Source organism: Delphinapterus leucas, chromosome 8 (assembly GCF_059928025.1).
Source record: "Delphinapterus leucas isolate spDelLeu-1000000601 "Yukka" chromosome 8, BTC_Dleu_Yukka2, whole genome shotgun sequence".
Lineage (NCBI taxonomy): Eukaryota > Metazoa > Chordata > Mammalia > Artiodactyla > Monodontidae > Delphinapterus > Delphinapterus leucas.
In genome coordinates, this window is record NC_143136.1 from 97,190,983 (window position 1) to 97,209,508 (window position 18,526).

At 34.8% G+C, this 18,526-nt stretch overlaps 1 protein-coding gene across 7 annotated transcripts in view; it reads right to left on the reverse strand.

The window, feature by feature from the left end:
• The window catches only part of SLC35F5 (solute carrier family 35 member F5), a 280,557-nt gene that overhangs the window by 243,906 nt on the left and 18,125 nt on the right, over positions 1 to 18,526 (reverse strand). For 6 of the 7 annotated variants that reach the window (XM_089916890.1, XM_089916889.1, XM_089916888.1 and 3 more), the window contains exons 8-13: positions 16,102 to 16,183; positions 15,261 to 15,348; positions 13,259 to 13,344; positions 10,734 to 10,838; positions 7,397 to 7,556; positions 2,725 to 2,815 (exon numbers count right to left, since the gene is read on the reverse strand). In XM_089916890.1, the coding sequence (XP_089773016.1) occupies positions 2,725 to 2,815; positions 7,397 to 7,556; positions 10,734 to 10,838; positions 13,259 to 13,344; positions 15,261 to 15,348; positions 16,102 to 16,183 (612 nt within the window). The remainder of the gene's footprint in view (positions 1 to 2,724; positions 2,816 to 7,396; positions 7,557 to 10,733; positions 10,839 to 13,258; positions 13,345 to 15,260; positions 15,349 to 16,101; positions 16,184 to 18,526) is intronic. The other variant, XM_022590659.2, reaches the window with a different exon arrangement.

Sequence of the window (18,526 nt, forward strand, 5' to 3'; positions counted from 1 at the left end):
AGAAATACTTTCAGGGGTGAGGAGCCCTCAGATCGCCAAGCCTGACCCGCCAATCCATCATTTTATCAGGGTCGTCAAGAAAATTAAAAATGAGACACCATAAAGTTACCAAAACAAAAAAAAAATCTTTCTTTCCTTTACCATCTAGATTCAACTAAGGATCAAAAACAATTGCTAAAAAGAGCCTGCACTGATTAACTATTGAGACTCAGCTGCAACACACTGGTGGTTTGCTTTCAAAATAATGACAAAAACAGTAACTCCTATCTTTAAAATAGGGAAGAAAAATTCCTTGCCCTCTCTAAGCATTAAAAAAAATGAGGCTGAGAATCAAAGGCAAGACTCCCTCTTGTGGAAAACATATACTATTCCATTTCATACCACCCATTAGTCAGAGTAAAGGGGTTTTGTGAGAATAATGGTTTCTTTTATGAGGGACTCATAATGCGTAACACAAGAAAAACCACTGACAACTTTTAACATGCACGTTCTGCTTGTATGGTACACACACACAGGCTGAGTCAGGATAAGAACACCCAGCAGTAAGTACTAAAAAGCCTTCACACTGTTATCAAAGTATTGGTATAACATATTCTTGGAATATTTGCCAGAATATTTAATAATCTAGAAAAACCATGATGAACTTAAATGACCGAAGAAAGGAAAAAGTATAAAGAACTTCTGACTAATGAGAGTTAAAAATGCAGATATAGTTGATAGAATGATTTCATGAATGTTCAACTAAAAACCCTATTTTAGAACTGAAAGAAGCAAACTTTATAAAGGTAAGTAAAACTCTAGATGACTTTTAAAGGCAAAGTTCACTTTTAGCAATGCAGTTATTTATATGCTGCTGAATAATTAAAAAAAACATTTAATTTGATTTCCAACAAGCTATGAAGATAATTTTTTTTAATGAAGACATTTATTAACAATGAAAACTGCCTAAGTAAACAAAAAGAGTCTAACTCCTGAATATATCTGAATATAAACCTGAAAACAATCGGGGATGCTTCCTATTATACCAAATATCAATAGGTTAAAAAAAATATACATTTTAAGCTCAATAAATAAAGTTGATAAATGCTAAAATTTCAGAAACTATATATAAATATGCTTGGATATTAGAACAAAAAAAACCCCAGGAAAGTAGGTTTCTCCTACCATGTTTCTATTAGAGGTCTGGGGCATACCCTGCTACTTTTACCAGAAGGTATCTTCCTGCCCTCAATTCCCACCAAAGGCCCAGCCTACTCACTTAACTGATTCCCTAATCTTGATGCAAAGACAATCAAGAAATGACTGTTGGTATGTTTTTCTAATCTATTATATATACACACATTTTTCCCTTGTGTTTTGCCTTCATCTTAAAATATTTGAACAAATGACATAATCATTTAATCAAATTAAATCCGCTGTTACATTTCTTTTTAAAAAATTCAAAAGTAAAATTAACCTTCAATTTTTATTTTTCAAATCTGCAAAAAAGCCAATGTTTTCAAAGTATCAGTATGGTAAAGTTCATTTACACAGCAATCGACCAAAATCCTCTAATAAGCAGCACTTCCCTAGTTTCACTAGAATAATTTTGGTTGATATTCAAGATTATGACCCTGAGATATGGAAAGGCCTGGATATTATTTAAATCTATAAAAGGATTTAATGATGTATGACTTTAGTGTTACATATATTTTATAATATTCACAGTTTTTGAAAATGCATGGTATATGTAAGATAAGTAATTCTCAATTACAAACATTTCCATTCTTAACCATGACAGATAAATTAGAATTTATTGAACCATAAAACAAAATTAAATACCACAGAATTGTTTTTTTAAATAAAGAGGATACATATCACTGAGAGTATTTTGCCTTTATCCTAAAAACTGCATGAAGATCTAAAGAAAAATAAAAATCTGATTTTAACTTCTACGCATTATAAGCCTTTGGGCTTTCAAGTATTTCTTCTTCAAATTATATTAAACCAAACCACACACACACATCGTTTTGTTACTTAATATTGGCATTAAAAGCTTACAAATATTGAACTGAGTGATAAAAGGCCACACATCTTTTAGTGTGAGCCAGTGGCACATCTTTTTCTCCCTAGTACCCCTAGAAGCACTAAAGAAACTTCTCCCTCTGGGCTGCTGGGAGGGACTCTCCACCCCAATTCTCTTTTCTGCAATGTTATCACGGCCAGCATTTATCAAAAGAACCCTCACATTCAGACCAGGACTTCACAGACGAGGAAAGGAGCACCCGCCCTGGTGAGTCCAGACAGAAATGAGCAATCACTGAGAAACGACGTTATTCCTGTGCCGCTCACATCTATGGGAGTATTAACATAGTGTTAAGAAACCTTTGGAGTCTATGTTAGAAATCAAAACACTACTATTTATATGATTAAACTATATCCCCTATTCCATACCACTGACTCACCAAAGAACATCTGGAACATAATCAGCTCCAAAACTGGAGAACTATATATAAAGACACTGCCCTTAATTTAGAAATTAAGGAAAAATATTGAAAGGCTAAAAAATGTAACACATTACCCATTTCTTTGGTACTTTTTATATCTCTTTGTAGTAAAACAGCTTGGAAGAGAAGGCATCAAGTATTATTCATGGTCATCTTTATAATTTTGTCACATTCCTTACCTTTCATTAGCTCTGTTTTAATAATACACTTAAAATATCTAATAAATAGTTTGCCTTACCTTTTGCATACACATGTCAGCTATTATGGACAGAGGTATTGTAAGGCTTAGTGCAAGTGTGCCTATCAGTGATGAGGTAAGAAAGCAGCCCCTAAAAAGAAAAAAGAAAATATACATTTCCATATCAAAAAAGTAAAAGAACCAAAGAAAAACAATGATCAAAAACTATCTATCTTACAACATAGGCAAGAGAGATCAGGAGCAAAAATAAAAGCTCAGGATGGACTAAGACACAATGAAAAATAAAGTTACTAAGGTCATTCTTACAGTTTATCTTCAAATATTAAAAATCCAATATATAAGTATACTAATTTCAAAAGACTTTATGCTATTTTCTAGATCTGCTTACAGACGTTATTCAACTTTTGATGTATAGCTTATATTTTATTAACATTTTTAATAAAACTGTCAAAAGAGTTGTTATAGTTTTGTGATAATGATACTCAGCTAACAAAGGAAACAGCTATATTAAAATTTCAGGACAATACCTCATAACACAGACTTTAACAAAGTGATAAGCCAACAGGTGGGTCTGTCATTAAAGCAAAAATATCTCACCCTCATTAAAAACTAAAGTAGTCTTTAGATGTGTGCTGCTCTTTTGATTTGGCTTAATATCGGAAAAAAAGAACTTGAGTATTTTTCAGGGATATTTCCTTGTGGTTTTTCATTTTTCTAGCAATTGTCCTAACCAAAACCTAAGCTCTTCATTTTATTTTCACCTTGAACTATCAATGTTGGTATCGAATTTTGACATACCAATTGCATATAATTTTATATAGTTGAAGGAAAAAAATGAAGGAAAGCATTATATTGAATAGATATTTGGGTATATAAGAAGAAAATGAATTATAGGCCAAGATAAAACCATAATGTATATAATTAGGACTACAGACCCATGGAAATTATAGGCAAGTAAATTCTAGCTCAGTATATGTTAGGATTAACAATGCTGTCCTACAATAAAAGAGGCTATCTCTTGATAAAGTGTCACTTGAAGTATTCACCAAAGGCTGGACAATTAGTTCTTATTGATGTGGTAAAGAAAACTCAAGCGCTAGTCCACTATTCATGAGCTGATCTGTGAAAAGAGGGTTCAGGGATCAAATATCATTTTTTTTTAACTAAAAAAAATTTTAATTAATTAATTTATTTATTTATTGGCCACACTGCAAGACTTGCAGGCGGGATCTTAGTTCCAGGACCAGGAATCAAACCGGGGCCCCCGCAGTGAAAGCGCTGAGTCCTAACCACTGGACCACCAGGGAATTCTCTTGTTGTTGTTGTTTTTTTAATGCAGTATATGTTCTTAGAGATTTATAATGCAAAGTAGAATCACACTGAGTCTGAGATGAAGTATTAAAAACCCTGTTTGACTTATACCAGCTTTTCCCAATTTAGCTGATGGCTGAATACATCTGATTTATTTTTTTTAATTAATTAATTTACTTATTTATTTTTTGGCCGAGGCACGCGGCACACAGGATCTTAGTTCCCTAACCAGGGATCGAACCTGTGCCCCCTGCAGTGGAAGCGCAGAGTCCTAACCACCAGACCACCAGGGAATTCCCCATTTGATCTATTATTCATTCAACATGCTCCAGGAAATGCTAAGACAGAGGACTAGGTGGATAATCTCACATCTATACTAGCAGTACAATATATGGAGTTAACAGTGCACTTAAAAGAATTTTTTTCCAATAAACAATGAGTGACAAGTACACATCTTTAATTTCCAAAAAATTCACAACTGCACTTCTAAATCTTTAGTATACTACTCAGCACCTGATTATATATGCTGAAGTTTGTTGTCTACTTATAGTTAAACATACAATAATCTTGCCTTCCTAGAAAGAAATCATCATACACGCGAAGGTTATGACTTCTGATTTAACTATTTTTAATGATCTAAAAAACATAGATATGCTCCTTATAATTGTTTTGAATTACCAACAACACCTAGAATTGAAGGGATATGAAGTTTGTTTCATTACTGACTAACTTACTGCTTTTGAGTTGTAACCATAAGTACTCTTAAATGCTTGAGTGTAGAAGTATATCTGAAAAATAAACCTTTTTGAGGTCCTGAAAAATCCACCCCAGGTAAGGATAAACATAGCTTTGATCATAATATATGATCCTGAGTGTCCAGTTTAGTCAACAATAAACACTCATATACACAGTTGGGAATATACATTGTGTTCCTTCTGTAGAGAATAACTTTGCAATTCTCTCAAAATCAAAAGTCTACACGTTTGGGGCTTCCCTGGTGGCGCAGTGGTTGAGAGTCCGCCTGCCGATGCAGGTGACACGGGTTCGTGCCCCGGTCCGGGAGGATCCCACGTGCCGCGGAGCGGCTGGGCCTGTGAGCCATGGCCGCTGGGCCTGCGTGTCCGGAGCCTGTGCTGCGCAGCGGGAGAGACCACAACAGTGAAAGGTCTGCGTACCGCAGAAAAAATAAAAAGTCTACACGTTTGATTCAGTCTTTTCAGTATTTATCCTATAGAATACTTACATGTATATGCAAAAACATATATGAGGATGTTCAATGCCATATTATTTACAAAGCAGAAGACTACAAACTAAAATGTCTCTCAAGAAGGAACTGGTAAAACACATTATGTTCTATGCATTATGTTACATAATAGATTGGAGCATAACAGATTAGAGTACTACATAGGCTTTAAAAAAATGAATCTAGTGGCTGATATGTAAAGATTTACAAGACAGTAATTTGTGTACAGAATGATATCCATAGTTTGCATGTTAAAAATAAAACAAATTGGAGTGGGGAGGATTAAGAGACTGATAACACACTTCTGTATATACAGACAATTTTGCAGAAGGCTTAGAAGTTAATAGTGGTTGCCTCTGGGGAAAAGAAATGAAAATGTGGGGCAGAAGGGAGATTACCTTTTCATTGTAATCCATTTTGTACACTTTTGTATGGATTACTCTCTTAATTTAAAAAAAGTTAAATACAAAAAGAATAAAAATATTTCAAAACATGTTATTTATTATTTAGCTATAAAATTTTCCAAGGGAGCAAACTCAGGAAAGCTCACATAATAGAGAGATTACATATGTCACAACTCATATTCATTCAACCCCAAAGCCTACATTAAAATCTGCTGACATAATGAAACTCTAGTGTATATATTTATTAAAAATAACTCTCTCGATAAAGAATGAGTATTTTAATATTTGTAAATTTGTGGTATAGTCCATGTTTATTATGAGTCTCAATGTAATACGAACCATACTAAACCTTTCTCTCGTCTAATATCCAAAAAATTTTTTAAATTACTTCTTTCAAATATGTAAAAACTCCTTGCTTTGAAATTTTCTAATCTAAGCTAAACTTAGAAAAGTAGGGAGTACAAACTTCTGTTAAAATACAGTGAGTGCATAATTGTTTAAAGCATATGGTTCACCGGGTTGAACCCTATGAAACTGCCATCAAAAATGGTTTAAGATCAACAATTCCTTATGGTGCAACTAAGTTCAATCAAAACACTACCAGTAAGCAGTTTCATCTGCCCAGAACCAAGAGTGGAAAGAGGCAAGAGAAATGATAGAACAAAAGAAGTGACAGGACAAAAGAATGAGACATATGGTATATATTAATATATAAAATAAAATATATAATTCTTTTTGGTTAAAAAAAAACAAGCACCTCAAATAATTTGTACAAAATGAGCAGATTTTGATACCAAAGAGTTTTAGATCAGCAAAGGAATTTAATTACACAAATTACTACATACATAGTAAATCTTTAAGTACTACACGAAAGGGAGTGAGTACAGAGGATATCAAGAAAATACAGATATTTCCTTAATTGGAGAGGGGAAAGAAATGTAGGCAGAGCATTAAGGAAGACTTGATGGAAAAGCCTATTTTTGTTGCAGTCTTTTGCAAGGGAAAACTAGTCAGTAGTCTTAAATGGTATATAATAAAATACATTTAGGAGTTTAGGTACAATTTGTGTTTCTTTTTAAGTTCGTATTAGATGGAAACAGGAGTAAGTATTAAGATCTCTATTTGAAGTTTTCTTAAACTCCATATATGATACTGCTGTCAAACTATTTTAAGATTATTATCATATATCAACATAGTTGATATTACAACATATCAAACTACGTTAAAATCTCAAGTTAATCAGAGCTTAGGGTTTATATATCTGCCTCACTCATATGAAAAGTCCTGAGAATAAACAAAACAAAAAAGTCTATGAGCAACCAAACAGACATTCCAAAGTCTCCTGAATAAGCAAAGTCCCCAGATTCTCACTTAGAATTCATGTATTCATACCTGGGATACACATCTCCTAAGTGTGACTGTCCATTAGATAATGATGCCTTTAATTAGCATAACACTCTACTTTCTAAAACATTCTATAAATTCAGATCATTCATATTCATTTATTCATTCAGCAAAATTCACGAGCTCCTTCTATGTGCAAGCCACTACTCTATGCAATGGGTACACAGAAATTAAAAAAACAAAACACAGTTCCTGCTCTAATGGGGTTACTGTATTAAGCTATAAGTGTGTGGGGTGGGAAGGTGCACAGGAGGGGCCATCAGAAGACAGAAGAAATAGAAATGCTTAAACTAGCCAAAAGTCAATAAACTCATAACTAATAAATCATAGGGTAATAAACAGTACATACCACAACCACAGGAACTCTGAGAGCACTGTTCCAATAAGGCCATTAATGATAATGCACATTAATACTACTTTATTGGGAAACTCAAAGTCCTCAAATCCAGTATAATGAAGTAAAAAGAAACCTGGCCATAAGAGCAGCAGATTAAAGAGACCTACAAAACCTAAACATGTATAAAAGAGAGAAAAGTTAGTAACTGTGATTTATTTCGATTTTCCAAACTTATAACTCTACAATAAGAAAACGTTAGATTTTGCACAAAGGGCTTCAACAGGTTTCCTTAACTGAAATTTCTGTTACTTTTTTTTTTCCTGTTGCTTTTGTTTTTAAGTAAGTCTTATGGAGAGATCAACACAAGAAAAAAACTTTATCAAGCAACTGGTGATCACTGAGTCTTCAAGGTTCAACTATCCCGCTGTATGGAGCAACTACTGCAGAACAAACCACTTAGAACAATTCAGAAAGAAGGGTTGCTAATCTTAGATTATAATAATGTAGTGTCCTAGAACTTAAAGGAATAACTGGTGCGTGTATGTGTGTGTGTATTCAGCCTAAATTATTAAGAGGAACTAGACAGTTTACTCTCTGATTCGAATCATATTTATGTTTAAAGCACCCGTGCTATGCTAGGAATAATGGAGGAGGGTCCCCTAAAAAGATAAAATTTTTGCTTCCCGCCTTCCCAAGAGCTCATAAGCTAGTCTGTGAGATTACACACATACGCCAATAGCTATTCAAGTATGAACTAAGCATGGACTATGTGTAAAGGAAGGCTATAATATTTAGTGGTTAAGTGTGTGCTCTGCAGTCTGATTGCCCTGGGTTCCAATCCCAGCTCTACCATTCACTAGTACTGTAATGTTTAGGCAAACTTTAGGCAAGATGCTCAACCTCTTGTAAACCTCAGTTTTCCAATCTATAAGTGTAAAACAATATTTAATTAGGTTACTAGGAAGATTAGACAAACATAAAATACAACACAGTACATGGCATGGAGTAAATAGTTAATAAAGGCTAGCTATTATTATTATAGAAACGTAAGCTTATATAAGACTACAACATGTGAATGTAAAGAAAAAAATATTATAATCTTATAGTAGTTTTTATTGGACTTTGTATATAGTTTAACACCACAATTCCACTATGAGATCCAGAGGTAACTATAGAGCTTTCCTAAAAGGAAATTAAATTACAGTAGGTATGTATTTTATATTTGCTGCTAAATAATAAACTAGTATTTAGGATGCCTAGTTAAATCTTAATAGGGCTGTAGCACCTACTCTCATCTGCTGCTGAAGACTCACAAGACCTGCCTTCTCTGAAGGACTGTCTTGGACAGCGACCAAGTCTGCCTTTCCCCGGAAGTCCCCACCCCTCCCCACTCCACACCCTGCGCAGCCCAATCCTAATGGATCTAGGCCAGGACAGCTCTGAGGAGTGCCTAGACACATTACCTGCTCCCACTGTGCTCCCTGCCCAGGGACCTGCAATGAGCTGGGCCACGCCTCAACTGTACCAGAGATCGCGTGGTTCTCTCCCCTTCTCTATTCTTCTCCTCTCACGCCCTTGCCAGTCTTTCCTGCAGAGCACCCCTTCAATGGATCTCCCGCACCAAATCCCCGTCTCATACCCTGCTTCTAGGAAACCCAACTTAAGACACCTAGTGATAAAAATAAAAAGGAACAAAACAACACACGTACAGAAGGCTTGTATAGTATTAAAAAGTTGTTCTAATTAAAACAGCAAAATTTGGCATTATCAAGAACCAAATCTCTTTTCTGTTCCCTGAACTATGAAACCTATGAATACCCACATTTAGTAACAACTTTTGGATCTAGAGATAAAAGATCCAAATCACTTCACCTGTTCTCTAGACCCTCCAGAAGGCAGCCACATGCACTTCTGCTCTTCCCTAAAGTGAACACTCCAGCACAATGGATCTACTCACTGTTCCCTGCTATGCTCTGCTCACATCCCAATGCCGAAAGCACCCTCCACGTCCCAACCCTAACTACGACTTCTCCAATCCTATCTAAAGCCCATGTCAAATTCATATTGCTTTCCATATCATGGCACATATGAAGATTAACCAAGTTATATGTCTGTTACTACTCTCCAATAAGAGTAAATAAGCAATTTTTCTTGAAAGCTGCCAATCTTAAAAAAAAACACTGTAAAACATTAACATTTTAATCCATTCCAGATGGAATTTTCTATGACTTTAAAATAAGACATCATTAAAATTATCTTCATATTTAAAGTATACTTATTGAATTCTCTACTTGAAAGGAACTTGAGTGATCACCCAGTCTAGCGGCTTTTCAAAGGTTTTATTTTTGTTCATTTTTAGGTGAAGATATACAAACTATTTTTAGCAGAAAAATCATTTCTACAAATTAAATTATAATGCTAAAAAACCAGCAAAGCAGAATTGCTCCAGCAGAAGCAGCAAAGGAGTCTGAGAACCAGACTCACATGTGCAATGCCACCTCCTTCCAACCTTCCCAGGATCCTCCGTAAATCAGCTACTAACCTAGTCCAATCTTCTCATTTTCAGATGAGTATGAGATAAATGAAGTTATAACAGCTAGAGTCCATGTCTCCTGGTTCCCTGTAAGCTGCACTTTGAATTCTCATCACCATGCTTCTTTATCTATTGATATTCAGATATCTTTTGTAAGATATCTTGTCAATGTGTTCTTCTTTTGCAATCCTAGATATCACAAGTTCTTTACTGAGCTGATTTCAGGCAAAGGAGAATTTATAAATCATATTAGGCATTTACCAAAATTAAGAATTGATGCCAGAAACTATAACTGGATAATTTGAAAATCTATGTCATAAAAGAATCTGAGTCTTAAAAGTGCAAATGGAAAACCTTCAAAAGACCTACAATTTTTAGTAAAAACAAGTACATAGACTGAAACAGTATTATACGCATCATTTTGGGGCTGTTTCCCCAATCTTACACTTCAAAAAAGGCAAAATGCATAATACAACAGGTATACACTCACATACTTATAACAGCATAACCTGTCATATCAGTGAGGAAAATATCTGATTCACAGGCTGAAGACATTAATTTGAAAAAGGTGTTACAAGGAATGTCTTTACCTCACACTGAGGGAATGAGCGTTTCCTCACAGGTGTACAACTATGCAGAACAAGGTAAGAGAAAAACATTGAGATGGGACTTCATAACCTTTAAAATCTAATGGTTTTAAAGAATCATATGGGGGAGTGGGGAGGAAGACTTCCCTATTCCCTCCAGAAAATAAAAATGAAAACCCTAAGTTAATCATTCAGAGTAAACAGCCTCACAAGTTAAACATAGTCTTACCAAAGAACATTGGAATATCCAATTTATCTTCTCTGTCTACTTTTCTCTTGATCATAACAATATAGACAGCATAGAGCATGGCTCCAACAAGAGACCAAATGGAACCTGTAAAAATCAAGATAATAATTTAAAGCATCTGTTCATTAACTCATTTATCACACACTTATTTAAAATCTGACACAGTAAGCTCCTATTTCAAGAAATTAGTATTCAAATATGAAAAGATAAAGCATAACCCACCTTATCCATGGCCTCCAGGAATATAGGAAAGAGTTTAAAGTATAAACAAATAAATGCAAAAACATTCACCTCAATGATCTAACCAATGTTATACATGTTATATTACCAACTTTTTGGTATTTAATTTTGAAATGCATACTTCATATTGTCCCCTACATAAGCAATTATGACACCTGACACAGCCAACTTAACAATGCTTCCTTCCCTCTCTAAGCTGTTGTTTATATTGTTCTCCCCACTGCTATGTATAATTTTTAATATACATTCTACCACCATTTTCAAGATCCTATTAAAGTCCCACCACTGCCACCAAGCATCCTCTTTCTACTCCACTGAATTTCCATCCTTGTCTTCTATTTTAGATAATGTAATACTTACTATAGTTAAATACAGTGTTATTTTATTCTCTAGGGGCTTCATTTTGTTAATCATATATTATTGATTAAAATCAAAAACTCCTTGACAACTGTAAACACATAATGTATACTTTTTAATGTTCTAAAGTATCTAACATAATGTAGGGCTCACAGTACCTGCATAATAAATATGGATTCTCTTTAATATACTAACTCGCAAGAACATTTAAGTAAGCCTTTAAAAGCAGCTGTATAGGGCTTCCCTGGTGGCGCAGTGGTTGAGAGTCTGCCTGCTGATGCAGGGGACACGGGTTCGTGCCCCGGTCCGGGAAGATCCCACATGCCGCGGAGCGGCTGGGCCCGTGAGCCATGGCCGCTGAGCCTGCGTGTCCGGAGCCTGTGCTCCGCAACAGGAGAGGCCACAGCAGTGAGAGGCCCACGTACCGCAAAAAACCAAAACAAACAAACAATAAAAACAGCTGTTAAAGGTGCTATCTGCCTGGTGACCATATTCAATACTTTAATCAATTATCCAAAAGTCCAGTGTTTCATTAAATCTATTTATTATTACTATTACTACTAAACTATTTTTAAAAAGCAAAGGGAAAGCATGTCAACAAAATCTCTCACACACACACAACAAATATATATATTGTTTTACACATACAGATCTGCTCTGGGTGAGAAAGAGGTAAGGCAGTTCAAGACACAGCTCCCTGAGCAGTAACCAGGAATAGTTTAGAAAGCACTGTTGTATTTAATAAACTTTAAATGTCTAAAGAAAGTATCCAGAAGGAGGGACTTCCCTGGTGGTCCAGCAGTTAAGACTCCACGCTCCCAATGCAGGGGACCCAGGTTCAATACCTGGTCAGGGAGCTAGATCCTGCATGCTGCAACTAAAGATCCCACATGCCACAACTAAAGATTCCACATGCTGCAACTAAGATCCTGCATGCTTCAACTAATAGCCAGCGCAGCCAAGTAAATAAATAAATGAATATTTTAAAAAAATAAATAAAAAATAAAGAAAGTATCCAGAAGGAAACCAGTTAAGCTAGATTTTGATTACCCTTCTTTTGTTAAATCTAAACAATGGATCAAAAACGATGTGTTTACTGTAGTAGTAACTGTTTCAGGCAAGAATCAAAAGTGAATGACAAAATTAGCAGGCAGGTACAAGCATGATGGATAGGATATATGTACAGCCTCAGTATCTCTTGCAAGATGATTATTACTTACAAAGGGAAAAATCAGTAACTACACTAGAGCAACCTGACACACCACTTTAAAATTAATGTCACCAGTAATGGGACAAATCAACATCATGTGCCTTCTGATATGATATACTTATCAGGATACAATATCACTTCCATGGTATTCTTGCCAAAAATGCACAACATAAATTTAACCATAAGGAAATATCAGACAAACTCAGATTGAAGGACATTCTACGAAACAAGTGGACAGTATCCTCCAAAAATATTAAAGTTATGAAAGACAAGAAAAGACTGAGGGATAGTTCCAGATTAAAGAAAACTAAGGAAACATGACAACTAAATGCAATAAATGATGTTGGACCAGGAAAAGAACATTAGTGGAAAAAATGGTGAAATCTGAAAAGGATCTACAGACTAAATAAAAATTATTGTAATTACTGTTAATTCCTGATTTTTAAACCTGTACTGTAGTTATGTACATTGTAAATAGTTAAGAGAATCGGGGAGAGTGCTATATGAGAGTTCTGTGAAATATTTTATAATTTTTTTACATTATTTCCAAAGGAAAAGTTAAAGAAAAAAAAGGCCTTGTTAGTGCTCACCCTGTGTATGTGTGTATGCACGCATGTGTGTGGACATGCACATGCATGATGACATGCACAGAACTTTTCTTGTATGCTCTAACAGAAAGAATGCAGAATCAGATACTTACCTATTGGGTCTCTTCCTGCAGATTTTTCAGACTCTGACAGGTTTACCAGCACAACACCTCCGATGCTATGAGAATAACAGTCATTACTGACAAGTAAAATAATAAATTCCTTCAAAAGACTAACCTCAAAGATCAAAATTATTTACAAGTAATAAAGACTAATCTCAACTTTGGGTAAAACTATCAAAGAATTAATGATTTAATTAATAATATCTAACAATATTATCGGTATAGTATAAGTGCTATACTTATATTAACTCATTTAATCCACATAAAATGCCCAATATTACCTTATAAGGAAGGTATTATTATTATCATTCCCATTGTACACATGAGAAAATTATACATAATGCACAAAGAAATGAAGTAACTTGACCAAAACCACACAGCTGGGATTGAAACGCAGGCAGTCTACTTCCAGAGTTCAGTGTTCTTACCTGCTATGCTATCTTCTGCCTTTCAATTAGGAAAAAATTAACCAACTTGTCATCCCTCTTCCAATCTTTTTTGGCAATGTACAAATATCAAAACCCATATAAACCTAGCAATGGCACTAACTCTCACTGGTAAAACCAAAATTAATGGTAAAACTATCCTTAAATATTTAAATAACTAAATTAATCCCATTATTTTAATGTAAAAATAAGACCAAGTTAAGGATGTAGAGAAATCAAGATGTTATTCCTTCATTCAACTGTTGCTTATTAGCTAAACTTCAGGTTAAGCAATGAACAAGAGAGATGTGGTTCCTGTCCTCATGCAGCCTTATACTGTCTTTCTATTTCTATGTATCTTTCTACTTTTATTAAGACAATGAAAAGTTAGAAATAGGCATGAATTTTGAACAAAGTTGGATAAACCTCATCACTTCCCTATGACAAATATACTGTATTTCCCTAATGCAAAAATATGTTTGGCTAAAACATGGGCCAATCATGCAAAAAGAATAAATTCCTAGTGTCCATAGTCTAAATGGTAAATTAGTTGGTTCAACCAGATTGCCCATGGAAACTACCATGGTCAAGTTACCCTTATATCTAAAAGAGAGAAACACCACTTATGTGATTACCAGTCTCTACGATAATTGCCAGTCTCCATGATAATCACTTTCTATATACATCCCTCCAAACTTTAAAACAAGACTGCAAAGTAGTAGATGATATTATCATCATTTTGTCATCTAGGAAATCCTCTCAGAGAGTTTAGGGCAAGTGCCCAGGGGCAAAAGCAGAGCTCTGATTCAAACCCAGCTCTGATAGTTCAGAAACACTAATCTTTCTGGTAAATTATTCTGCTACCTTCTCTGATTTCTGATTTTCTCTCACAAAAACAACAGCTTCATCAAACCAACATGGCTGTTTTGAGTATTGACTGTGAGCAAAGCTTTATGCTAGGCCTTTGATGACACACAGAAGTAGAAAACAAGGTTCTGACCTTCCAGGGTTTATAATCTCGTAGGGATACAAAGTTAAATAAAGTAAAAGATTTAAGTTAGTCATTAATGATACTTATGTATTGTGTTACAAACAGTAATACAAAATTGCCAGATAATTTATACAGAAATAATTGAAAGATTGAGGCTGAGACAATCAGATAAGACTGCAGGTTAGATTTCTAGAAGTGGGAGAAGTGAAAACTAAAAACTAAACAGAAAGCGGAACTTGTTTTAGGAAAAGGAAACAGAAACTTGGGAGCTTATGAGGATTAACATGCAGTTAAACGTGAATGTCAGTACAATACTTAGCAGTCCACAGTCGCATGAACGGGAACCAAAGCTGCTCTGGGGTCCTCCCTCCACTTACCCTCCCCAGGAAGGTTTCAAAAACTAGCCAAGGATGTGATGCAGAGCTGAGTAGCATAATGTCCCTTTAAAACCTTTCATCCTCATCTATCTTTGCCTATACAGTATATTATAATATAAACTATTGTCTATCATTACCAGAAATGCTTTAAACATTGCATTTTTAAGCAGAATAAACTAGCTATTACACTATATTCTTACCTTAAAATTACAGCTAATAGTTTAGAAAGAGTAAATCTATCTCCACTGTTACTTGGAAACATTGCAGCAAGGATTAAGGTAAAAAGTCCTAAGGAGAGAAAAGGATAAAAAAAAAGATACATTAGCTTAAATACTGTCAAAATTATTTAATACCAACTTGACTGTTTAAATAAGTTAATTAGACACCTAACTTTTAAACTAATTTTTGTCATTTTTAAATGACTAAGAATAAGACTGCAGTTACCTAGGCTGAAATGTTCAGAGATCACACATAAAAACAGCCTCCAAATGAAACCATGTTTATTTCAACAGTACAGATCAAGTACAGTCCTATTTATTTTAAAACTAATAAGAGAGCTAAACTGAGCATTCAGAGTAACATTCTGACCTCATCATAATCAAGCATGTGAACTAAAGTTATTTTTACAGCTTCAAAAATACTTTTTTTATCTTCCAGGTTTGGAAGGTGATTCAATTTTAAAAATAAAACACCTTTCATAGGGCAAATTATAGTTATGAAATAAGCAATTACATTTAGCCAAAGGGTTGAAAAAAAGATCTTTAGAAAGAAAGAATATGTGAAAGGAAAGATAGCTACAATACAGAGTCAGCCTATAAAAATTTAATATATTGTTGTATAAAAAATACTGTAAAGTATTGGAAGGAATATAAATAGCACAAGGCTATGGCACAAAAGTTAAAGATTAAATAGTAGTTATACCAATACACATTAGAAAGAATGAAATAATTTAAAACAAGATAAAAATATATGTATATGTACACATATATATCAGAAATAGGTCTTGAGTTATAATACAGATTTTGAAGACAAATTTCTTACCAGAAGTTGAGGACAAAATATTAACTATAGCAACTTTTGTGTCTGAAAGTGCTTCTTGATATGACAAATTTGCCAAAAACCACTAAAGAAATAGAAAATAAAGTGAAACCTAATAAATGACTTTTTATATTTGTCATTATAATTTATAGTCCCCTCCTTTTTTTCTCCCTCTAAATACTGCTATCATAAGTTCTAAAATCTGCTTTGTACTGAAAAGTCACAGGCCCAAAAAGAAGACAAACATTTATATCAGACCTAATATCTTTGCTATCCAATTTCCCTTAAGAAATTAACAACAGTTGGTTAAAAATTAGCACTGGTCAGGCTTTTTTAAAAATTAGGGTAAATTTAATATCAAATCAACATTGAAATTTGCTTTATCCAAGCACTGATAGTACTCTATTAAGTTTATCTAAATCAAATTTAGGTTGGGGGGAATTCTCAAACATTGAAATACGTACAGATGAATATAACATGATGAGAAATCGATTGAACAAGGTGGTGCCTAAGGGGATGGATGGAACTAGCCAGATCGATAGACAAAAGGTTATATTCACTTTGGAAATTTTTAAGTGTCCAAGAAATTGTGAATTTACTGGCTAACTGTGATTGTTTCTCTGATTCTCAGTTTTGAGACATAATATAAAGAGGTCTCATAACTTTGAATATAATGAAGGAAGTTTTCCAGCTATGAGGATTTTTTTTCTTTTTTCCCTTTTGCTTGTCTAGGCTAGGTTATTCTTATATTCCCAACCCTGTGCCTACTTTGATTTAGAGAATAAGAAATAGGACCTCTTTTGATGAAGCCTGGTGTGTGTGTGTGTGTGTGTGTGTGTGTGTGTGTGTGTGTGTGCGTGCATCCAAAGTTCATTATTTTTACTGCTATCAGATAATCTAATACAGTTTACCACAACTCATCCATTTTTCTGTTGATGAACACTTTTTGACTATTTCAAACAAGGCTACCAAGAATATTCTAGCATATGCCTCCTGGGGCATATATGCATGAGTGCCCCTAATGTAGTATATACTAAGAAGCAGATTGCTGGGTCAAAGTAAATTAACTGCTTGTCTAACTGTTTTCTGTTACTTAAACAGACTGACTGGATAATCATATTCTACTGGAGAATGACTTGTCTCTATTAAGGGAGGGACATCTCTTGATATCTCTCAGAACTTGTAGTTAAGTGAGAAGTATAGTTATTAGCATTTATATTTCAAAGAAGCAGTATAGACACATGATCTTAGAGCTAGATCTTACTGCTAGGAGGCAGCAGATGGCTGAGTGTCTAGAAGTCTTCATTCAGTATACACTGTACTCAAAGCTAAAGCCAGACTCTGATTCCATCTGTAGTCCTCTGACTTCCTAATTTCACTTGACTATCTAAATAAGAAAATGAGGTTAGCAACTGGTAAGATGGGCAATATCAAATATATATGACAATAGGGGCCACAATCTGCTTGCAGTTGAAGTGCTAAAAAAGAAGCAGAGGGCTTCCCTGGTGGCGCAGTGGTTAGGAGTCCGCCTGCCGATGCAGGGGACATGGGTTCGCGCCCCGGTCCGGGAAGATCCCACATGCTGCGGAGCGGCTGGGCCCGTGAGCCATGGCCGCTGGGCCTGCGCATCCGGAGCCTGTGCTCCGCAACGGGAGAGGCCACAACAGTGACGGGCCCGCGTACCGCAAGAAAAAAGCAGCAGATGATTCTGCCCTTAATTATCTTTTGAAGATTCTCTACAAGAATAGGCCATGCTTGTGGGGTGGTACTTAGCTTTCTTGACCCACTTTCCTTACCACTTTAATACTTAAATCCTGTGCTCATTTTCCAAACAATCTTACTGGTCTCTGCTAATGTGAGATAAAGAAATAAAAACAGACAACTTAGATTGCAGGAATCCAAAGAGTATAACTACTCATCATTAGCTATGAACTCTTTCCAGAAAGATCTTCCCATTCTCCAGCTCTCCCCAAACTCCATTCTCTGGCTTTCAAACCCAAGGCAGCCTCATCACAAAAGAAGACCATCTCAACTGCCCTCGGGTAAAAATTATCTTTACAATGTTTCCTTTCATTATTCCAGAGTTGAGGACAACCACTTACTAATAATTAAGCTGTCACAAATAATTTATATAGTATTTCATTATTTCATGAGTGATGATTCATTTTAAAATTAGCATAAAAGCCTGTATGACCTAAATTACATCTTACAGAAAAAATTAAAACACCATAAGTCCTAATGAGACAAGAATTAAAGGACTGGCAAATACAGTAATCATTAACTCCTTTTGACCTACAATGTACAATACATTAGCCACTAGCCACATGTGACTACTAAGCAAATGAAATGTGGCTACATTGAATTGAAATGTTTAGAAATTGAAATAAAAACTGAAATTGAAATGAAACAGAAACAGAAATTGAAATGA